Source organism: Lipotes vexillifer, unplaced genomic scaffold (assembly GCF_000442215.2).
Source record: "Lipotes vexillifer unplaced genomic scaffold, Lipotes_vexillifer_v1.1 scaffold1581, whole genome shotgun sequence".
In the NCBI taxonomy this organism is placed as follows: Eukaryota; Metazoa; Chordata; class Mammalia; order Artiodactyla; family Lipotidae; genus Lipotes; species Lipotes vexillifer.
In genome coordinates this window covers 1,038,252-1,063,866 of record NW_006783235.1, presented here as the reverse complement: position 1 = coordinate 1,063,866, position 25,615 = coordinate 1,038,252, and the positions used below count along the sequence as shown (strand labels likewise).

Sequence of the window (25,615 nt, the reverse complement as noted above, 5' to 3'; positions counted from 1 at the left end):
CCCGTTGACCAAAAAAAAAAAAAAAAAAAAAAAAAAACAATTATAAGTATTAGATTTTTTAAATGTATGTTGAGTTTACAAGAAAATAAAAATGTATATATCCAAAGGACAGAACTGGAGAACTGAAAACAATAATAATTTATAAACAAGAGTGGACACTGTGGCTTTCCCTTGAGGAGATTTGAACTAAATGTCCGAATGGGAACAGGATCTTAAAGACATTGGACCAACAAATAGCATGAAGTTGGAGCTAAGACTACCATACAAACCAGGCTATAGCTTTAGTGAGAGAGTGTAATTTTAGTGGCTTGTCAGGCGCTCTGTATACAAAAATAATCATAATGATGGTCTCATGAGAATTTTTACACGTAAGTTTCCTGTACAAATTTATGCACTCTGCATTTTCCAAGAGACCATAAGCTGAGATTTACAGGTATGCATGCACACACACACCAGCACTGCCACCACCACCACTACCACATATACAAATACACTGGGATGCTTGGCAAATGCAAAATCACTTTTGAGAAATGTTTATCCAAGCAGGTTTCTCTAAATTCTCACAGACAGACTTTGCTAAAGTGAGCTCACAGTTCAAAGCTATGAAACTAACATGTTGACAATTCACCTGGAATAAGAATTATAATCCACACAAAGAAGTGTTAAATTACCAAGGGTTTCAGTTAATAGTAACATTGGATAGAGGCTATGATATGTTTAAAATATTTAAACACATGTGGAACTACAATATTGAATAATAATAACATGTATGACAGGAGCACAATTTCTAGGTTAAAATGCTTAAATGCCCTCAGATGGAATGTGGAGATATTTAATAAATTTAGAATTTTATGACCAAGATGGCAGTGTAGGAGACCCAGGCTTCTGTCTTCCCACAAAGAACAACAATTAGGAAGCTATCCACAAATGAAAATAGCCCGGAGCTCAGGAATCCACTTACGAAGCTTCAGCAACACAATAGAGCAAAAATCTGAGAACAACCACACAAAAATGATAGGAAGAAAAGTTTCATTTTGCCTTCATCATCCCTTCCCCAAGACTGGCACTGTTTAGTGCCAAAAGGGAACTCCCAACCCAAGAGATTTCTCTTGGCCCAGGAAAAGAGAGGAGGGTGAGTGACCAGCTTCCCCAGTCTTTTAGGGAACTGCACAAAGTACCCACTGTGGTTTCACCCCATCCAGAGACCAGCAAAGCTGAGACATCTAGAGACATCTAAGAACAAGGAAGAAGGGAAGGGGCTACCAATAACAGCCATGTGCAGGAATGACCTTGGCTCCCAGTAGCCTGCTTGTCAGAGGATCCCAGTAGGCTTCACTACTAAGGATCTCAGAACATTTAAAGATATTGCAGACTAGCACAGCTTTTATTACTGGACCCCAGCAGATTGGTCCACAAAGGACCCAAGCAGATTTCTCTGCTGAAGAAACCAACAATCAAAACAACCATCACAGATCCCCTGCCTACTTCATGGCTGAAATTTTTGTCCTACTGATTTTCACATTCACAGATGCCAGTTGCCTGAATCCCTTCCTGTTCTCTTCCTTCCTCCTCCTGCCAGAACCCAAGATCAGTACTAGCAGCCAGTCCCAGCCTCTGCAGCTATGTGCATGCAAGATGCCAGCCTAGACCCCTACAGCCAACTCCCACTGCTGTGTGCACACCCATTATTAGCCCCTGTAACCACATTAGTGCCCACCAACAAACAAGGTTCCCACACTTGTGGGCCTGGATCTGGCCCTGACATTTTTCACTGGCCTGCCCTGCAGTTGGTTGCCTGCAGCTTGTCCTAGTAGTCAAGAATCTGCACGATGCCTGCCCTGATTCCCATCACCAGCCCCAACCACCATTTGCAGCTAACCCATGCTGTTCCATGACTACATGCCAACAACCAGGGCTCCAGAGGCTGCTCGTGCTCCTGCAATTGGCTCTGACTCCTCTTGGTCCCAGCTCTCACCACTGTGTGTGTGTATGCAGTCATCCAAGTGTATGCACACCACTGGTTCTGGCGACCACTGCCACCTTCCCCAGTCCCTAGCTGCTGGACTTGGAGGTGCTCTTGAGAACCCCACCAGCAGCCTTAATAGCCAAGGTGAAACTCCCATAGCTCTTGCCAAGGACCATGCAGTTTTCAATGTCACAGACCCCAGCTGCCTGAGCTGATGAGACACGATGCTCCCCCCCCAAGACCTGGAGTGCTCACACACACCCCTGCACTTGACACTCTGTAGTATTAGGCTAGGCTGGAGTCACAAAATGCTCTAGCATTTCCCAACTCACAGATAAAGAAGTCAGCCCATAAAGTCTGGAAGAGGAGATGTTTTCTTAAAATGTGCAGACACCTACCCAAGGTTACAGGGATCACAGAGAATCAGAAAAACATGACACCACCAAAGGAACACAGTAAATATCCAGTAATTGACCCCAAGGAAATGATGATCCATGAATTGCCTGACAAAGAATGCAAAACAATTGTTCTAAAGTTTCTCAGAGAGCCACAAAAGAACACAGATAAGCAATTTAAAGAAATCAAGGAAACAATACAAAAAAATGAGAAGTTCAACAAAGAGATAGAAAATATAAAAAGAACCAAACAGGAATCTTGGAGCTCAAAAATATAATGACTGGCTGAAGGATTCAATAGAAAGCTTCAACATCAGACTCAACCAAACAAGAGAAAGAATCAATGAGTGTGAAGGCACCCAATTTGAAAAGTTAGAGTAACAGTAAAAAAAAAAAAATGTAGAAAACCTACAGGACTTATGAGACACCATTAAGATAAACAATCTATGAATTATGGGAGTTATAGAAGAAGAAGAGAAGAAGATAGAGACAGAAAGTTTGCTTAAAAAAAATAATGGCTGAAAATTTCCCAGATCAGGGGCAAGATTTGTATATTTGAGATCATGGAGCTCACAGGTCACCATATTCAAGTCAAAGAGTTCTTATCCAAGCACATTATAATAAAAGTAGCAAGAATTAAGAAGTTTGCCACTTATAAATGATCCCCATAAGGCTATCAGTGAATTTCTCAGCAGAAATATTATAGGCAAGGCGAGAATGGGAAGATATATTCAATGTGCTAAAAGAAAAAAAAAATTCAACCAAGAGTACTTTATCTGACAAAGTTATCCTTCGGAAATGAAGGAGAGGTAAAGGCTTTCCCAGACAAACAAAAGCTGAGGGAGTTCATCACCACTAGACCTGCCTCACAAGAAATACTGAAAGGAATTCTTCAAGCTAAAATGAAAGCATTCTAAATAATAACATGAAAATGTATGAAACTATAAGGCACACTGCTAAAAGTAACTATATAGGCAAATTCAGAAAACTCCAATGCTGTAATATGATGGTATGTTAATCACAATTCTAGTACAAAAGTTAAAGGACAGGGCTTCCCTGGTGGCGCAGTGGTTGAGAGTCCACCTACCAATGCAGGGGACACAGGTTCATGCCCCGGTACAGGAAGATCGTGGGATCCCACGATCGTGGGATCGTGGGATCGTGCCTCAGAGCAGCTAGGCCTGTGAGCCATGGCTGCTGAGCCTGTGCGTTTGGACCCTGTGCTCCACAACGGGAAAGGCCACAACAGTGAGAGGCCTGCGTACGGCCAAAAAAAAAAAAAAAAATTAAAGGACAAAAGTATTAAAAATAACCATAATGGATATATTATATAAAAAGATGGAAATTGTGACATCAAAAACATAAAATGGAGAGGAGTAAAAGGGTAGAGCTTTGTATGCTATTGAAGTTAAACTGGCATTAGCTTAAAATAGACTGTTATATCTATAAGATGTTTTATGTAAGCCTTATTGTAAGCATAAAGTAAAAACCCACAGTTGTTACACAAATCATCAAGAGAAGGGAATCAAAATCACTATGGAAAATGATTAATTCACAAAGATAGCAAGAGATAGGAGCAAAGGAATTACAAAACAGTCAGGAAACAATTATTAAGATGGTATTAAGAAATGGATAAATTCCTAGAAACATACAATCTACCAAGACAGAATCATGAAGAAATATAAAATCTGAACAGATTGATAATAAGTAAAGATATTTAATCAGTAATCAAAAACTTCCCAGCAAAGAAAAGCCCAGAACCCGTGGTTTCATGGGTGAATATTTAAAGAAGCATTAATACCAATCCTTCTCAAACTCTTCCCAAAAATTGAAGAGAAAAGAACACTCTCAAATTCATTTTACAAGGCCAGCATTACCTGACACCAAAGCCAGATAAGGACACGAAAGAAAAGAAAACTACATGTCAATATCCCAGATAAATATAGATGCAAAAATTCTCAATAAAATATTAGCAAACTGAATGCAACTACACATTAAAAGGTTTATACACCAGGATCAAATAGGATTTATTTCAGGGATGAAAGGATAGTTCAATATCTGCAAATCACTAAATATTATAAACCATATTAATAGAATGAAAGATAAAAATCATGATTATTTCAATAGATGCAGAAAAAATATTTGACAAAATTCAACATCCTTTCATAATAAAAACTCTTAACAAAGAAAGCATAGAAAGAGTACCTTAACAAAATAAAAGTCATATATGATAAGTCCATAGCTAGCATCATACTCAATGGTGAAAAGTTGAAAGATCAGGAACAAAATAATCACTTTCACCACTCCTATTGAACCAAGTATTGGAAGTCCTACCTAGAGCAACTGGCAAGAAGAAGTAGTAAAAAGCACCCAAATCAGAAAGGGAAAAGTAAAAAATGTCTCTGTTTTCAGATTATATGCTTTCATATATATAAAATCCTAAAGACTTCACCAAAAAACTATTAGAACTAATAAATGAATTCAGTAAAGTTTCAGGATATAAAATCACCATACCAAAATCAGTTGAGTTTCCATATACTAACAATGAACTCTCTGAAAAATAAATTTTTAAAAATTTACAATAGCTTAGAAAGAAACAATAAAATACTTAATAATAAACTTAACCAAGAAAGTGAAAGACCTGTACACCAAAAACTGTAAGATATTGATGAAAGAAATAAATGGAAAAATATACCATGCTTAGGGATTGGAAGAATTAGTATTGTTAAAATGTTCCTCCACCAAGGAAATCTACAGATTTAATGCAATCTCTAGAAAAATACCCATGATATTTTTCACAGAACTAAAACAAATAATCCTAAAAATTTGTATGGAACCACAAAAGACACCCAAACCAAAACAATCTTGAGAAAGAAATCCAAAGCTGGAGAAACCACACTTCCTGATTTCAAACTACATTACAAAGTATTGTAATTAAAACAGTATGATACTGGCATAAAAACAGACACATACAACAATGGAACAGAATCAAGAGCCCATAAATACACCCATATACTTAGGGTCAACTAATATTTGTCAAAGGAGCCAGGAATACTCAACGAAGAAAAATAGTCTCAATAAATGGTTTTGGAAAAACTGAATACTCACATGCAAAAGAATGAAATTGGACCCCAATTTTGTGCCACTCACAAAAATTAATTCAAAATGGATAAAAGACTTAAACTGGTCATAGCATTGATATTTTTGGATATGGCACAAAAAGCACAGGCAACGAATGCAAAAATAAACATCAAACTAAAAAGTTTCTGCACAACAAAAGAAACAATCAACAATATGAAAAGACAGCTTACATAATGGGAGAAAATATTTGCAAATAACATACCTGATAAGGAGTTAATATTCAAAATATATAAGGAACTCATACAATTTAATAACAGTAATAACAATCTGATTTAAAAAGGAGTAAAAGACCTGAATTGACATTTCTTCAAAGAAGGCCAACAGATACATGAAAAGATGCCCAACGTCAGAGAAATCAATCATTCTGGGAAATGCAAATCAAAAGGACAATGAGATATCACTTCACACCTGTTAGAATGGCTATTATCAAAAAGACAAGTGATAACAAGTGTGCAAGGATGTGGAGAAAAGGGAACCTTCATAAACTGTGGGGAGAGAGGGATATAAATTGGTATAGCCACTATGAAAAACAGTATAGACGTTCCTCAAAAAAATTAAAAAACGGGACTACCATATGATCTAGCAATGCCACTTTGGGTATATATCCAAAGGAAGTGAAATCACCACCTCAAAGAGATATCTGTATACCCATGTACATTTCAGCATCATTATACATCATTATTATATATTAATATACAGTAGTCATGGAAACAACTTAAGTGTTCACTGATGGATGAAACAACTTAAGTGTTCACTGATGGATGAATGAATGAAGAAAAGATATAAATAAAATATATTTTTATATAAAATTTTATGAATTTTATGAATTTATATGAAGTACAATATTTTTCAGCACCAAACTGAAAGCCAGTATCTTAGATTTGAGTTCTAAAGCTCTTTAATTTTTTTTTCAGTAAAGTAAAATAAAAATTAATTGAACCAGATTACCTACTACATAAAGATTGAGAGTGGGTCCTCAATTTGCATGAAAATCAAAGGAACAAGAAAATATGAAATAAGAAAAGCACCGAGTAACTCCAGGTTATATGCCAAATGTATAGCACTTACATAAATATCTCCAAACTTTGGTGGAACATTCATGAGGTTAAGGTCCAATTCAGCAACTTGGTTTATTCGGTCCCTTAAATCATAGAACTGAATTGAGTTTAAGCCTAAGATATTCATATGTTAAATTATGATGTTTCTCATAAGTTGCAGGAAAATTATAGCCAGTCACACTATCAGAACAAGCTTTCCAGGTTGGTCAATCTACTCAGGTAATCAAATTCCAGTTTCTGGTGAGCATAGAATTAGAATTGGATGTACTTTCTTGATAGTATTTCTTTATTAAATATTCATGAAAATAACTGGTATTTGTTATAAGAATCTGAATAGTTGGTTGTGGATCAATTGTGGTATTTTACCCTCTAATCATTTTGCTCTCTTATTAAATAATAAAAATACTAAACTTTATACATGCATGTAGAAAATTTGTGTTCATAAAATCTGCCACTAATTGCCTCATATATCCTCATAGGATAGCAGTTTTAGATGCATTATCTCATATAATCCTTGGCATATTATATATTCAGAGTTGAAACAATTTTAAGGAATTTAGCAAGGTTACCTGGCTAATAAGCAAAATCACAATTTGAACTTACTTGCAAATTTGCAGTCTTTCCCCTATATCTTTTTTTTTTAACATCTTTATTGAAGTATAATTGCTTTACAATGGTGTGTTAGTTTCTGCTGTATAACAAAGTGAATCAGCTATACGTATACATATATCCCCATATCTCCTCCCTCTTGCGTCTCCCTCCCACCCTCGCTATCCCACCGCTCTAGGTGGTCACAAAGCACCGAGCTGATCTCCCTGTGTTATGCGGATGTTTCCCACTAGCTATCTATTTTACTTTGGGGAGTGCATATATGTCCATGCCACTCTCTCACTTCATCCCAGCTTACCCTTCCCCCTCCACATGTGCTCAAGTCCTTCTCTATGTCTACATCTTTATTCCTGTCCTGCCCCTAGGTTCTTCAGAAACTTTTTTTTTTTAGATTCCATACATATGTGTTAGCATACGGTATTTGTTTTTCTCTTACTTGACTTACTTCACTCTATAAAACAATCTCTAGGTCCATCCACCTCACTACAAAAAACTCAATTTCATTTCTTCCTATGGCTGAGTACTATTCCATTGTATATATGTGCCACATCTTCTTTATCCATTTATCAGTCAATGGACACAAGTTGCTTCCCTCTCCTAACTATCATAAATAGTGCCTCAATAAACACTGTGGTACATGACTCTTTGAATTATGGTTTTCTCAGGATATATGCCCAGTAGTGGGATTGCTGGGTCATATGGTAGTTCTACTTTTAGTATTCTAAGGAACCTCCATACTGTTCTCCATAGTGACTGTATCAATTTACATTCCCACCAACAGTGCAAGAGGTTTCCCTTTTCTCCACACCCTCTCCAGCATTTATTGTTTGTAGATTTTTTTATGATGGCCATTCTGTCTGGTGTGAGGCAATACCTCATTGTAGTTTTGATTTGCATTTTTCTAATGATTAGTGATGTTGAGCATCCTTTCATGTATTTGTTGGCAATCTGTATATCTTCTTTGGAAAAAAATATTTAGGTCTTCTGCCCATTTTTGGATTAGGTTTTTTGTTTTTTTGATATTGAGCTGCATGAGCTGCTTGTATATTTTGGAGATTAATCCTTTGTCACTTGCTTCATTTGCAAATATTTTCTCCCATTATGAGGGTTTTCTTTTCATCTTGTTTATGTTTTCCTTTGCTGTGCAAAAGCTTTTAAGTTTCATTAGGTACCATTTGTTTATTTTTATTTTTATTTCCATTTGTGTAGGAGGTGGGTCAAAAAGGATCTTGCTGTGAGTTATGTTACAGAGTATTCTGCCTATGTTTTCCTCTAAGAGTTTTATAGTGTCTGGACTTACAATTAGATCTTTAATCCATTTTGAGTTTATTTTTGTGTATGTTGTTAGGGAGTTTTCTAATTTCATTATTTTACATGTAGCTGTCCAGTTTCCCCAACACTACTTATTGAAGAGGCTGTCTTTTCTCCATTGTATATTCTTGCCCCCTTTATCAAAGATAAGGTGACTATATGTGTGCGGGTTGATCTCTGGGCTTCCTATCCTGTTCCATTGATCTATATTTCTGTTTTTGTGCCAGTAGCATACTGTCTTGATTACTGTAGCTTTGTAGTATATTTTGAAGTCAGGGAGCCTGATGCCTCCATTTCCGTTTTTTTTCTCAAGATTTATTTGGCTATTCAGGGTCTTCTGTGTTTCCATACAAATTGTGAAATTTTTGTTCTAGTTCTGTGAAAAATGCCAGTGGTACTTCGATAGGGATTGAATTGAATCAGTAGATTATTTTGGGTAGTATAATCATTTTCACAATGTTGCTTCTTCCAATCCAAGAACATCTGTCCATCTGTTTGTATCATCTTTAATTTCCTTCATCATTGTCTTATAGTTTTCTTCATGCAGGTCTTTTTTCTCCTTAGGTAGGTTTATTCTTCGGTATTTTATTCTTTTTGTTGCAATGGTAAATGGGAGTGTCTCCTTAATTTCTATTTCACATTTTTCATCATTAGTGTATAGGAATGCCAGATATTTCTGTGCATTAATTTTGTATCCTGCCACTTTACCAAATTCATTGATTAGCTCTAGTAGTTTTCCAGTAGCATCTTTAGGATTCTCTATGTATAGTATCAGGTCATCTGCAAACAGTGACAGTTTTACTTCTTCCCTTCATATTTGGATTCCTTTTATTTCTTTTTCTTCTCTGATTGTTGTGACTAAAGCTTCCAAAACTATGTTGAATAATAGTGGTGAGAGTGGGCAACCTTGTCTTGTTCCTGATGTTAGTGGAAATGGCTTCATTTTTTCACCATTGAAGATGATGTTGGCTGTGGGTTTGTCATATATGCCCTTTATTATGTTGAGTTAAGCTCCCTCTATGCCTACTTTTCAGAGAGTTTCTTTCATAAATGGGTGTTGAATTTTGTCAAATGCTTTTTCTGCATCTACTGAGATTATCATATGGTTTTTATCCTTCAATATGTTAATATGGTATATCACATTGATTGACTTATGTATACTGAAGAATCCTTGCATTCCTGGGATAAATCCCACTTCATCATGGTGTATGATCCTTTTAATTGCTGTTGGATTTGGTTTGCTAGTATTTTGTTGAGGATTTTTGCATCTATATTCATCAGTGATATTGGCCTATAGTTTTCTCTTTTTGTGGTATCTTTGTCTGGTTTTGGTATCAGGGTGCTGGTGGCCTCCTAGAATGAGTTTGGATGTGTTCCTCCCTCTGCTGGATTTTGGAACAGTTTGAGAAGGATAGGTGTTAGCTCTTCTCTAAATGGGTGATAGAATTCACCTCTGAAGCCATCTGTTCCTGGGCTTTTGTTTGTTGGAAGCTTTTTAATCACAGTTTCAATTTCAGTGCTTGTGATTTGTCTGTTCATATTTTCTATTTCTTCCTGGTTCAGTCTCAGAAGGTTGTGCTTTTCTAATAATTTGTCCACTTCGTCCAGGTTGTCCATTTTTGGGCCTATCTTTGCTTGTAGTAATCTCTCATGATACTTTGTATTCCTGCAGTATCAGTTGCTACTTCTCCTTTTTCATTTCTAATTCTATTGATTTGAGTCTTTTCCCTTTTTTCTTGATGAGTCTGGCTAATGGTTTATCAATTTTGTTTATCTTCTCAAAGAACCAGCTTTTAGTTTTATTGATCTTTGCTATTGTTTCCTTCATATCTTTTTCATTTATTTCTGATCAGGTCTTTATTATTTCTTTCCTTCTGTTAACTTTGGGGTTTTTTTGTTCTTCTTTCTCTAATTGCTTAGATGTAAGGTTAGGTTGTTTATTTGAGATGTTTTTGTTTCCTGAGTTAGGATTGTATCACTATAAACTTCTCTCTTAGAACTGCTTTTGCTGTATCCCATAGGTTTTGGGTCATCGTATTTTCATTGTCATTTGTTTCCAGGTATTTTTTTATTTCCTCTTTGATTTCTTCAGTGATTTCTTGGTTATTTAGTAGTGTATTATTTAGACTCCATGTGCTTGTATTTCTTACAGATATTTTCCTGTAATTAATATCTAGCCTCATAGTGTGATGGTCTGAAAAGATATTTGATATGATTTCAATTTTCTTAAATTTACCAAGGCTTGATTTGTAAACCAAGATGTGATCTATCCTGGAGAGTGTTCCATGATCACTCGAGAAGAAAGTGTACTCTGTTGTTTTTGGATGGAATGTCCTATAAATACCAATTAAGTCCATCTTGTTTAATGTATCATTTAAAGCATGTGTTTCCTTATTTATTTTCATTTTGGATGATCTGTCCATTGCTGAAAGTGGGGTGTTAATGTCTGCTACTATGACTCTGTTACTGTCAATTTCCCCTTTTATGGCTGTTAGCATTTGCCTTATATATTGAGGTGCTCCTATGTTGAGTGCATTAATATTTACAATTGTTATATCTTCTTCTTTGATTCATCCCCTGCACATTATGTAGTGTCCTTCTTTGTCTCTTCTAATAGTCTTTATTTTTTTATTTTTTTTATTTTTTTTGGTACGCGGGCCTCTCACTGTTGTGGCCTCTCCCGTTGCGGAGCACAGGCTCCAGACCCGCAGGCTCAGTGGCCATGGCTCACGGGCCCAGCCGCTCCGCAGCATGTGGGATCTTCCCAGACCGGGGCACGAACCCGCGTCCCCTGCATCGGCAGGCGGACTCTCAACAGCTGCACCACCAGGGAAGCCCTAATAGTCTTTATTTTAAAATCTATTTTGTTTGACATGAGAATTGCTACTCCAGCTTTCTTTTGATTTCCTTTTACCTGAAATATCTTTTTCCATCCCCTCACTTTCAGTCTGTATGCTTCCCTAGGTATGAAATGAGTCTCTTGTAGACAGCATACATACAGGTCTTGTTTTTGTATCCATTCAGCCAGTCTATGTCTTTTGGTTGGAGCATTTAATCTATTTACATTTAAGGTAATTATCAATATGTATGTTCCTATTACCATTTTCTTAATTGTTTTGGGTTTGTTATTGCAGGTCCACTCCTTCTCTTGTGTTTCCTGCCTAGAGAAGTTCCTTTACTGTTTGCTGTAAAGCTGGTTTGGTGGTTCTGAATTCTCTTAGCTTTTCCTTTTCTGTAAAGTTTTTAATTTCTCCATCGAACCTGAATCAGATCCTTACTGGGTAGAGTAATCTTAATTGTAGGTTTTTCCCTTTCATCAGTTTAAATATGTCCTGCCACACCCTTCTGGCTTGCAGAATTTCTTCTGAGAATTCAGCTTTTAACCATATAGGGATTCCCTTGTATGTTATTTGCTGCTTTTCCCTTGCTGCTTTTAATATTTTTTTTCTTTCAATTTAATTTTTGATAGTTTAATATGTGTCTTTCCATGTTTCTCGATGGATTTATCCTGTATGGGACTCTTTGTGCTTCCTGGACTTGATTGACTATTTCCTTTCCCATATTAGGGAATTTTTCAACTATAATCTCTTCAAATATTTTTTCAGTCATTTTCTTTTTCTCTTCTTCTTCTGGGACCCGTGTAGTTCAAATGTTGGTGTGTTTAATGTTGTCTCAGAGGTCTCTGAGACTGTTCTCAAGTATTTTCCTTCTTTTTTCTTTATTCTGCTCTGCAGTAGTTATTTCCACTATTTTATCTTACAGGTCACTTATCCATTCTTCTGCCTCAGTTATTCTGCTATTAATTCCTTCTAGAGTATTTTTACTTTCATTTATTGTGTTGTTCATCATTTTTTGTTTGCTTTTTAGTTCTTCTAGGTCCCTGTTAAACATTTCTTGTATTTTCTTCCTTCTATATCCAAGATTTTGGATAATCTTTACTATCATTATTCTGAATTCTTTTTCAGGTAGACTACCTATTTCCTCCTCATTTGTTTGGTCTGGTGGGTTTTTACCTTGCTCCTTAATCTACTGTGTATTTCTCTGTCTTCTCACTTTGCTTAACTTACTGCATTTGGGGTCTCCTTTTCACAGGCTTCAGGTTCATAGTTCTCATTGTTTTTGGTGTCTGCCCCCAGTGGCTAAGGTTGGTTCAGTGGGTTGTGTAGGCTCCTGGTAGAGAGGACTGGTGCTTGTGTTCTGGTGGATGAGTCTGGATCTTGTCTTCTGGTGGGCAGGACCATGTCCAGTGCTGTGCTTTGGGGTGTCTGTGAATTTATTATGATTTTAGGCAGCCTCTCTACTAATGGGTGGGGTTGTGTTCCTGTCTTGTTAGTTGTTTGGCATGGGTTGTGCAGCTGTGTAGCTTGTTGGTTGTTGAGTGGAGCTGGGTCTTAGTGTTGACACGGAGATCTCTGGGAGTGTTTTCACCATTTGATATTATGTGGGGCCTGGAGGTCTCTGGTGAACCAATGTTTTGAACTTGGCTTTCCCACCTAAGAGGCTCAGGCCTGACAACCGGCCAGAGCACCAAGACTCTGTCAGCCACTTGGCTGCTAGTGCTCGAGGGTCTCCTGCAGATGGGGGGTGACTCTGGCTCACTGCAGGGGCAAGGACACTGGCAGCAGAAGTTCTGGGAAGTACTACTTGGCGTAAGCCCTCCCAGTGTCTGCCATTAACCCCACCAAAGAGCCGGGTAAGCTTCCCCTATATCTTAATGTCAATTCTTAGTCTTTTTTTTTATGAATGTAAACTCTGGTCCCTTAATTGGGCTTTAGTTTTTCCAGAACATGTGTGTATCTCTTACAGCACATCATCTAAAGAAAACCATTAGCAATTTATTTTCTGTTAAGTGTTACCCTTTTCTTATTTAATTAAATTTCTGAGACTCTCTCTCCAGTTTCAAGAGGCACAATAAAAAAGAATAAATGAAATACCTCCAGATTTTATTAATTTATCTTATTTAATTATGCTTCATAATTTCCTAAAACCCAGATATAGAATATAGATATAAATGTTACCAGGACAGTTAATTTTTTTCAAGAGACTATAACTGCTTTAACAAAGAAAAATCTAATTTCTTTGTTTCACAAGGAACTACTCCTAAGACAAATACCTCTAGATTATCCAACACCCTAGGCTTCTTACGGTCACACTTAAAAGTCTCTAGCATAAGATTTGTCACATTATCATGGAATGTTATATATTACTTCATTTTAGTCAAATTTTTCTTAATTCAAATTGACTTCTTGAGAAAACCCCTTGTTATCTCATTTACTGCAGGGCTTTGAGGACAAGCTTAACATTTCACTAATTGATTATACAAATAATTGCACACTTCACTTTTACTCTTTCTTTATATTATATTCCTGACATATCAATGACTCAGAGATTTTGTTTGTTTCATAAACTATAGATGTGGAGTCAACAGTTTTAGAGTGTGCTAATAGTTTATGTTTTATTGTTGTTTGTTTTTGTTTCAGTCTGTTCCCAGTATTCTAGAGGAGTATTTGCCATTTTTGGACTCTATGATAAGAGGTCAGTACATACCTTGACCTCATTCTGCAGCGCCTTACACATCTCCCTCATCACACCAAGTTTCCCTACTGAGGGGGAGAGCCAGTTTGTGCTGCAGCTAAGGCCTTCCTTACGAGGAGCACTCTTGAGTCTGCTGGATCACTATGAATGGAACTGTTTTGTCTTCCTGTATGACACAGACAGGGGTAAGTCTTAATTCCACATCTAAGTAAAACTCTAATTTTCTATCTGAAATGACTTTGTATCACTTGTGTGAGCAAAATATTTTGATCCCTAATGTGGCTAAAATCAGAAAATGGTCAATGTGTATTCTCAGTGTTTTTATCTTGACTCTGGGGAAAAAAAATTTAATTAAATGAACTTCAAATTCACAACGTTACTTGAGCAAACCATGCTCTTCAGTTGAAATTAAAATAGATAATTTTTTTAAATTTCCATGATGATATTACAGGTGCAGTCATAAAATATGTATGTCCTTTACCTCAAATGCAAATTATTTCATGATTTGGAAGATTTTAAAATAGTATCAGGTTGAGGCATAACATTGAGTTTGAAATATAAAATGTTAAATGAGTAATTGAAGGGTCATGGTAATGAGAATAAAGATTTGGTGGTAAGGCTTCTGCTTGATGGCAACATTTCACTTTATCTTTACCTATCAGTCTGTAAAGATTAATAAGTGGTATGATCCACGTGTTGGAGAAACAAGGTGGATAACTAACACTAAATTATTAGCAATCCATACAGTTATGTACAATGTTGATATACTTTGACTTTTGGTTGGAGACATAACTTAAGGAATTCCAATTTTTGTTCAGTTCTGCTTTTTATTTAGTGACCAGAATCATAGCAACATATTATGTTTCAAAATAAACATCAGGGAATCACCTGTGGGGTTTTGTTTTCAGTTCTTTTTCCTTAAAGTGTAAGATTTAGGAGCAGACAAAAGTTATAGTAAAAGTTCAAACAGGCAACATTTCAAGAACATGCTTAGTAAAAGTCTACCTGTGAAGTGAGTAAAACAATAAATATAAAAACAATAAACAAAATAAATCATTTGAAGATATAATTATCTTCAAAATCCAAATATTCAGAATCCTATATTGAGACAAAAACTTATTAAATGAATTCATATTTCTCATTTATATTTACATATTTAATTAGATGGAAACGTAAGTCATATAAGATTTCACATCAATGATAGTCCTTTGCTTATATTGACATTCTTGGTAAATTTACCATTTGGAAACAAGCTCAGAAAATTTAATATCATCAGTGTATTTTCTTCATGGTTGTAGAATACTCTAATTCTCATTTTGAAATTTGGGAGCCTATCTATATCTCATGGTATCATTTTCCAATAACTAACAATCCAAAGCACCCTAGAGAATGTATTACAGATTAGAGAAATTATCACTCTGCTCACTTCTAACTTTTGGAGATATTCTTAAGCAAGAGGACACTGAGAATTTAATCATAATGCAAATTAAAACAACAGTGAGATACTACTACATGTCTATTAGAATGGAAAAAATTTAGATCACTGACAACATCAAATGGTGGTTAGGAAGTGGAGTAACAGGAACTTTCATTCATTGTTGGGGGGAATGTAAAATGGTACAGCCACTTTGTAAGACAATTTGGCGGTTTCTTACAAAACTAGATTTACTCTTACTATATGATCCAGCAATCATGCTCCTTGGTGTTTTCACCCAAACCACACAGAAACCTTCACACAGATGTTTATAACAGCTTTATTCATAATAGCCAAAACTTAGAAGCAAGCAAGATGTCCTTTACTAGGTGAAGGGATGATTAAACAGTGATACATTTAGACAATTCAGAACTGAAAAGAAATGAGCTATCAAGACATAAAAAGACATGGAGGAAACAAATGCATATAACTAAGTGAAAGAAGTCATTCTGAAAAGGATACAATACTGCATTATTCCAACCATATGACATTCTGGAAAAGGACAAACTATGAGACAATAAAAAGATCAGTGGTTTTCAGGAGTGAAGGGGAAGAAGGGATCAATAGGTGGAACACAGAGGATTTTTAGGGCAGTGAAACAGTTCTGTGTAATATTATAATTGTGGATGCATGTCACTATACATTTTTCCAAACCCATAGAATGTATAAAACCAAGGATGAACCCTAGTGTAAACTAGGACTTTGGGTAATAATGTACCAATGTAGGTTCATCAATTATAAAATATGAGTGTCAAGTGAAAAAAAATTCCACTTCAATAAAATTGATTTTAAGTGCTTAAAAAATTGAATCATAATGTCAAGAAATATATACTGGAATATGGATGAGATGGTTCTTCCTGTGGCTTGTTATGACACAGCTCAGTTTACCACTTTGGGCAGAAGATCCTTATCTTATAGCATCTTGGTCTCATTGAAATACCAGTGGGACCTGTCTCACTTTCCTCTGCCCTTGTGCAAACCAGTCTCTGGCAAGGAGAGGATTCTAGGCATTCATGCATCAGCCTCCCCACCAAACAGGGATTAAAATTGATGTTTTGCTTTTGCACCAGTTTGTACTTTTTAGGATCCTCACTCCTGCATAACAAGTCAGATGATCCAAACTTGGGCCACCTCCCATTACTTTTTACCATGGGATCTCTCTAGTATAAGCAGACAATACTTGGTTATTTAAAGATTCTTTCTCCTGGCTAAATTTCTGCCTTCAAAGGCTTAAACTCATCATGGTACCAGCACTATTTCTTTTAATAAGGCATCCTGTAACTTTTAACCTACCTATTAACTTGCTGCACAAAAGCTTACTTTTTCCTATCATCACCCTAGAATTTAACTGGTTATGTTTAACCAGTTGATGTAAGTCTCTAGTATTTCTTAGTTCTACTAAGAACTACTAAGTTCTACTAAGTTCTACTAAGAAATACTCTCTAGTATTTCTTAGTTCTCTCCAATACTTACTTTGGTATGAATAGCTAGTCCTTTGAATTGCCTTCTATTATAGTAATTTGACCCAACTTCAAAGTATACACCTTTAGGGACTTCCCTGGTGGTCCAGTGATAAAGAATCCACCTTCCAATGCAGGGGATGCAGGTTGATCCCTGGTCAGGGAACTAAGATCCCACCTGCCACGGGGCAACTAAGCCCACGTGCCACAACTACTGAACTCTCATGCTTCAACTAGAGAGTCCATGTGCTGCAAACTACAGAGCCCATGCTCTCTGGAACCCACACGCCACAACTAGAGAAGAGAAAACCCACATGCCACAACTAGAGAGAAGCCCACATGCCACAATGAAGAGCCCATGTCACAAAAAAGATCCTGCCTGCCTCAACGAAGATCCTGTGTGCCATAGCTAAGACCCAATGCAGACAAATAAATAAATTTTTAAAAAATCACAGAGTATACACCTTTATTCCAAGTGGTAATTGCATGAATGAAAAGTAACATATCAGGAAAATGGCTGTTTCTTATGTTCAGATGGCTCACTCTGCCATGATACTACCATTTTTCTCAATATTCTGAGTCTTACATAAGTACTTGCAAAGGTCAAGAATAATTTTCCCCCTTTGAAATTATTGTGCTCATTTTATGAATTTAGGATCACAAGCCCAATTTACCTCCTCTTAGATACAGTGTTTAAAATTATGTATCACTATCACCAACTGAGGTGTGAACCACAGTCATGAAAGTATGACTAACTTCTGTCATAAATATAGTTGTCTAAGAGTCATCCATATTTTCACATCATGAATAATTAAAAGAACACACATCAACATTAAAGATCAGAATATTTAAATATAATGCACAAAACGAAGTGTAAAGAAATAAGATAGTATGGTACATTTTAGTACTTTTCTCTAATCCTCTACTGTGATCATGAACTGCTCATCTAAACATTTTTCCTGTTCTAAGTAGCTGCCTTAATATGACCCTGAATTTCTCTATGAACTTGAGTGGAACCTGACTTTCTGATGTCACATAAATTCTTATTTTGGAATAAGTTATTTCATTGATCCACTCAATTATTTCTGAAATTGTAATCACTATAGTGATATAGTGATGTCTTAAGATACAAGAGCTTCACTCTATTATAACTTTAAGTAGTGTTTTTAAATGTTGAATTGCAATCAATAAAAGGAATTATTCTTTATTTCATCTGATATAAAACCTGTGTTCTAGTCCTGGTCTGCTGTTGATGAGCTGTGTGAACCTGTCTATATTTTTGTCCACATGTGAAGAAAGGAAGGAAGAAGAAGGAAGGAAGGAAGGAAGGGAGGGAGGGTGGAAGGGAGGAAGAGAGGGAGAGAGGGAGGGAGAGACAGAGAGGTCTATATTTTTGTCCACATGTGAAGAAAGGAAGGAAGAAGAAGGAAGGAAGGAAGGAAGGGAGGAAGGAAGGAAGAAAGAAAGAAAGGAAGGAAGGAAGGAAGGAAGGAAGGAAGAAAGAAAGAAAGAAAGAAAGAAAGAAAGAAAGAAGGAAAGAAGGAAAGAAAGAAAGAGAAAGAAAGGGGACACAGGGGCAGGAGGAAGGAAAGTTGAACTGCACTTTCTTTAAGACTCATTCAAACTATCTTTAAGGTTTCTTGATATTTTATATTCCAAATATTCTATTCCTTCCCTGGAAATTGTGGGTGGAAAAGAAAAGTAGTAGGTGGCATCAGTGATCTCTTTACCAGCAGATGACTTCCTGCTTCTGTGCATTTGACTGACTCTCAAAGAAGAAAAAAAATGTGTTCATTTATTTATTCTTTCAATGTATCCATTTATCCATTTAGCATTTAATAAAACTTTGTTCAGTTTTCATCAGGTACTTTGATAAATATTAATAATGCAATAATGAACAAGCTACTACTGAAAATAAATTAACTCTCTTGCTATGACTTCATTAGGAAATAGTGCACAACACTCTACTTGACAACTAGAAACTTGTCTTGGATGCATAGCTTGATGTTTTTATAATTTTAATTTGGAACACAACTATTTTCCAAAAAGATCATTGCCTTTTTGGGAAAAACAATTATAAAACATCATTTAAGCACAAACTTTGATAAGATTTTTGTGTTAATAAATATGATACTCTTGAATGATTTAAAATGTGACTTATATATCTACCTGAGAAACTGAATTTTAAATTTTGCTTAACTTTAATTGATTAATTTAAGTAACTACATTTGCCTAAAAACTACTGTATTGGACAACATAGCATATCTAATCACAGAGCTCATCTGCAATATTTCACTTTGAGTGAAATGTCCAAATCTCTTCTTGATTTATATTTTACTATGTAAGAAAAGAACTTAGAGAACATCCTGCACATAATCCTTTTTATAGTAATTTTCATACTGCATTTTTTATACATTTACATATCTTTTCTTCCCTTAGAAATGTAAGTCCTTCTCCAGTTATTGTTATATCTTTTTATATTTATACCTTTCATGTTTAGCATAGTAACCCCTGATAGGCATACTATAAATATGAAATAAATGAATTAACCAAATGAAGTCATTGACAATAGTATCAAATAAATTTAGAGCTCTAATAACTAATCATGTAACTTATTTTTTATTAATGGCACCATATTTTAATGAACCAAATAGTTCACAGAGTAGTCAAAATGAAAAATTCTCCTGTAAGAATGGTACTTGAATTGAATGCAATTTTATTATGATGAAGAAATGTGGAGAAGGTTGAAAAATAACATTCTTAATTTAGACATATTAAATTAAATATTTAGAAAATTTTTAAATAATACTTTCAGTTATAAAATCTTGACATTTTTTTCAAATTTAATTAATATGTCATTTTCCTTGAGTGAAAAAGAGACATTAATTTAAATATTTATAAGTATAGTTGTTTTTCAATAAATCTTTTCAAAATAACATATTTTTTACCTGCATCTGTTGCCCAGAATTTTAAGTATTTATGATGTGTTTAAGGCCATTTCTAACACCACTGATAACAAGGTGAATTTATGATCAAGAGAAAGATGAGACATAAACCTAACATTTTTTAAAATTCTAATGATCACTGTCGGTATTTTTCAAAACTGTTATGATGACCAGCAAATTTGACCTCATGTCTAGTGTTAAAAAATGGCTGACACTGACCTTATTTTACTTAATCCTGGTTCTCTTTAACATTTACTGCTCAGTGTTTTACCTACATTAGTGCTTTTCAGGCTAATGATGTTTCACAGGTTGCTAAATATCTTGTGTCCATTATCTTAATAAATATTATAACATTATGTAAAATGTTTCTAGGAGAGAAATATTTGGCAAAGCATAGAGGATAAAACTTTACTTTGGCTAGTTTGGCTTGTTTCCTTTGGTCTTTTTTTTTCTTTTTAGAACTATTTTTTACAAAAATATGTTCTACACATTGCACAACATATTTTGAGAAGTCTAGGAAACAATGCTGTGGATGGCATAATATGTATATGCTGCTATCCCATGCTAAAACCAGTGCAAGTGATGAGGGGATGGAAAGAGGAGTGTGTTTGCATGGGGAGGGGAGAGATCTTCCTATTTTATTTCTGCTTTTTGGGTTTCAATGCATGCATACCTTTTATTTTAAAACTGCTTTAAATCCTTTTACAAAAAAGTTGAGATCTAAGTAATAGAAAAAGGAGTAAATGAAAAGGAAGAGACATGAGACACCTTTCGATATCTCTTATTTCCCCAAAATTAAACCTGTATAAATTACTACAGAAAACTCTCCTATCTTCCTTCTGGGTTCAGTTCCAATTCTCTTCTTTATATTTTTCTCATACTGTTTTTCTTTCCCTCTTTCTCTGTCTTCCCTAGGAGTCCAGAACCTAGAGAGAGCAGGCAAAATGAATGATTTCAGGCACACTGGGAACCTTAACCTTTCTCTCATCCATTACCAGTTATGGACTCCTAGGATCCCTTTAAACTCAAGTTCATAATAATATAGAGGGACGACAGAGCAGATAATTCTAAGGAACAGAGCCTAATGACTTCAATTCACACCAAAGTAAAATTACTGATATCTGCTCCTTCTTTGAAATCCCTTTCAGATAGGGGTGGGATGGGGAAAATCAGGGGTAATTATACAACCTGTCAACTGGACTTGTAGTGCTTAGTGTCTACAGTGCTAATTACAAGCACCTGTTTTTCCTCATTCCCCCCATCTCCAATTCCTAATTACCACACATACTGATACTCTGCTAGCACACATCTACCATTAATTGTGCCACTTAAAATGCTTCTGGACCATTTTTCTTATTAAAAACAAAATTAGAAACACAATAACAAAACAGAGTTAATTGACATATAAGTTCAGGAGAAGTAAGAATCTTTCAGGTTCTAACCTGGTGTTATCCAAGAAAGGATAAGTAATTTATCTTTAATTCTTTACAACATTAAGCCCTATTTTCAACTTATTTTCTAATCTTGAAAAAAATATCTTTAAGTTTAAAACCCTCACCAGGATGAAGAAGAGTTCCCTTTTTGTAAACCTACCGTGACAACTTTCAGGCAACTATCTGTTTATAGTGAACCCATTAGGATTTAGACTATATTTTATAGCTCATCCAAATTTATTTGCTTACTGACTTTTATTACATTTATGGTCAGTCTGACAATGCCAAATACTTATTTGTTGCCAGTTGCCAAGTGTGAGGCCAACAGGAGGAAAACAACACTTAACTGTATCTTTCAAGTGTATCGCTGCTTTCCTGCTGGATCCAGGCCAGTGGGAGAGCAAAGGAAAATACAGGTATAAAAATAACAGTGGAGCTTCCTATAGAGATTTTAACTTGTAATTGAGGAAGAAATAGTACAGTAGTCCCCCCTTATCCATGGAGAATATGTTTCAAGACACCCAGTGGATGCCTGAAACCATGGATAGTACTGAACACTTTATATGTTATGTTTTTACAGTGGTAAAGTTTAATTTATAAATTAGGCACAGGAAGAGATTAATAACAATTAATAATAAAATAGAAAATTATAAACATGTACTGATATTTACTCTAAAAATATCTTACTGTAAAAATTTAATGCCTTTTCTATCTTAACTGAGAACTTACCACACACTGTGCCCATAACTTTTGCAGTTTGTGGTGTAACAACAAAACTAGCACAAATTTCTATTTTCTTCTTCACACTTTCATGGATAGAAGATTCATTCTAACCATGGACCTTAGTGACTTCAACATACTATTTTTTTTCTTTTCTTAGTAAGTCAAGAACTTTTACTTTTTACTTAAAGGAAGAACTTTATGGCTTCTCTTTGGTATATCTGGATTACCAGAATCACTACCCTTGTGCTTTGGGGCCAAAATGAAGTAAAATAAGGGTGACTTGAACACATGCACTGCTATACCACGAATGTTGATCTGATAACCAAGCCAGCTACTAAGTGACTAAGGTGCAGGATGGCTGGACAAAGGGAGGATTCACATCTCAGACAGAATGGAGCAGGAACAGTGGGAGATTCATCACGCATCTCAGAAGGGCACACAATTTAAAACATAAATAGTTTATTTCTGCACTTTTCCACTTAATATTATTGGACCATGGTTGACCAAATGTTACTGAAACCATGGAGAGTGAAGCCTCGGATAACAGGGACTACTGCAATCAGGAAGAGGTAAGGCATTCTCTGCTCCCTTCATAGCATCTGCATTGGTTGTCACTGCAATGTTTATTCCCTGCCCTTATTATCCCAGATTCTACAGGCTGTTACCACAATGGGCTAGGAAGGGGAACAGTGTACTAAGGGGTGAGTGGATGGGATGAAGGACTATTGGTGGGTGCTCTTACAAAGAGGGTTTGTGTCTAATCCTTTTTCCCTGGTGAGAGAAGGCAAAGAGAGGTGCACGTCTCTCTGTCACCTCCCACTTTCCCTGGTTATAGAATGAAAGATTTGAGGACAAATGCTGGAAGTTGTATGCTGAAAGAGTCATGAAATCTAACAAGGAGAATGAATCAGAACAGAACTGCCAAACAAGGCAGAGATTAGCAAAGAACAATGACATGAAGCTAAAACAAGGGTAGTCAAAGAAGAGAGCAGAGCAAGGAGCAGCAAAATAAGCAGTGGGTTGACAGGATGGAGAAATTATGTGATGAAATACAGAAGCCTACAGTTGCTTTTGTGGTGCCATCAGCCACTCAAACATTCATTTGAAAGGTTAAAGAGGCCTAAGTGTGATGGCAGAGAAAATAAGTTTGCACCTTCCATGAATATTTGAGCTGGGTCAATTTAGTTGTCACTTAGTAGGCACTAGACACATACTGTTGACTGACTGACAGATCACCTGTCTGGATGTTCTTCCTTTCCACTTCTTTCCCACCATCAGTGTTCAGTCTCTAAATAAAAAAAAAACTAAGAACATATCTGGGGGGAAGAGAGCAAGGTGGCAGAGTAGGAGGACACAGAACTCACCTCCTCAAAGAACACATCAAAAATACACTTACTGGGCTTCCCTGGTGGTGCAGTGCTTGAGAGTCCGCCTGCCGACGCAGGGGACACGGGTTCGTGCCCTGGTCCAGGAAGATCCCACATGCCGCGGAGCAGCTGGTCCTGTGGGCCATGGCCGCTGAGCCTGTGTGTCTGGAGCCTATGCTCCACAACGGGAGAGGCCACAACAGTGAGAGCCCCGCGTACCGCAAAAATAAAATAAAATTTAAAAAAATACACCTACCTATGGAACAATTCTCACTGCACCTAACTGGAGACTGGCAGAAAGACTTCTGTACAAACAAGGTTGTAAGAAAGATCAACACAGAATCCAGTGGGAAGGGAAGAGAAGCAATCAGGTTGGGACTTGTACCCCCAAGAAGGGACACAGAAGAGGAGAGATCCTCCCTGGGGAGTGAGTGGTTCCAGCCACATATTGGACTCGCAGACCCAGGGTCTGACATGGGGAACGAGTCTGTTTGGCTTGTTGGAGGGCTAGTGGGACTAACAGGAGGGCTGTGGGGAGCCCAGACTCCACTCCTGAGAAGCACACACACACTTGCTTATTCCTGAAGCAGGGCAGAGAGGGCAGATTGAAACTGCACCAGGTCACTGGCCATTTTCCCATGACAACCCCTGCATGTACTTCAGCCTAAGCCGGTTGCTTTGGACACAGCTCCCCATTGGGGTGAGGGCTGCTGCACCTGAGGGGAGAGCTCAGCTGGGAGGGACAAAGGCAGCTTAGACCCTGAGCTGCATCTGAGCAGGGCAGGGGCAGCCATGATTGTGTTTACAGAGGCAGTGTATCAGAAGCATCCTGGGGTTCCAACTATGGTGGGACCACCATAGCCCATGTGCAGACCCAAGTGGACCACCCACACCAGCCCCTCTTGCCCAAGCACTGCTCTCCTCAGGGGTGAGGGTGCAGGTGCTAGAAGGTGGTAGAGCACACACTTAATTGGAATGGAGCCAGCTCAGATTTAACCCTCAGGACCTATGTCTCAGCAACTTAGGACCCACTTGCACCTCAGATAGGGTAGTGAAGGCCACTGAGCAGAGAAGGCCCAACTACACGTGACTTTGGCCTAGCCACTCCATCTCAAGCTCCACCTCCTTCCAAGGTGATAGCTACCAGCACACTCTGGGGAAGGGCATGTCTTGTGTTCACATTAGATCCAGCTCTACCAACAACATCATTGGGCACATGCAGACTATATACAGACACACCCACACAAAGACGCCCTCCTTCAAGACTGCAGTAGGTAACTGTTTCACCTAATTTCATACAGACAGAGAAAGTTAAGCAGAATGAGAAAACAGAGGAATTCATTTCAATTGAAAGAGCAAGAAGAACCCATGAAAAATAACTAATAAAGCAGAAATAAATAATTTACCAGATAAAGAGCTCAAAGCATTAGTAATAAGGATGCTAACTGAATTAGGGAAAAGAATAGTAATAAGAATGTTAACTGAAATAGGGAAGTTCAGTGAGAATTTTAACAAGAAACTAGAAAATATAAAAAAGAAGCCATCAGAAATGAACAATGTGATAACTGAAATGAAAAACACATTAGAAGCTTTTTTCCTTTTGCACAACAAAGGAAACCATCAACAAAACAAAAAGACAAAACAAAAAGACAGCAGACTAGTTGATACAGAAGAATGCACAATTAATCTGGAAGATAAACTAATGGAAATCACCCAATCAGAACAGCAAAAAGAAAAACAAATTTTTAAACTGAGAGCAATTTAAGGGACCTCTGGGACAGCAAGAATTGTACCAACATTCACATTATAGGGTCCCCAGAAGGAGAAGAGAGAAAGAAGAGTCAGAAATGTATTTAGTGAAATTATGGCTGGAAACTTCTCAAACCTAAAGAAGGAACCAGATACCCAGGTACAGGAAGCACAGAGGGACCCAAACAAGATGAACTGAAATAGCTCACACCAAGACACAACATAATTAAAATGAGAAAAGTTAATAATAGAATTCTAAAAGGCAGCAAGAGAAAAATGAAGAGTCTTATACAAGGCAACCTTCATAAGACTATTAGCTGATTTTTTTGCTGGAACTTTTCAGGCCATAAGGCAATTGCATTATATATTCAAAGTCCTGAGAGGGAAAACCCTGCAACCTAGGATACTCTACCCAGCAAGATTATCATTTAGAATAGAAGTTCTTTCCC

General features: G+C 36.6%; 1 protein-coding gene across 4 annotated transcripts in view; it reads left to right on the top strand.

Moving 5' to 3' along the window:
• GRIA4 (glutamate ionotropic receptor AMPA type subunit 4) overlaps positions 1 to 25,615 on the top strand; it is a 487,613-nt gene that overhangs the window by 151,321 nt on the left and 310,677 nt on the right. For all 4 annotated transcript variants that reach the window (XM_007455885.1, XM_007455887.1, XM_007455886.1 and 1 more), the window contains one exon: positions 13,961 to 14,200. In XM_007455885.1, the coding sequence (XP_007455947.1) occupies positions 13,961 to 14,200 (240 nt within the window). The remainder of the gene's footprint in view (positions 1 to 13,960; positions 14,201 to 25,615) is intronic.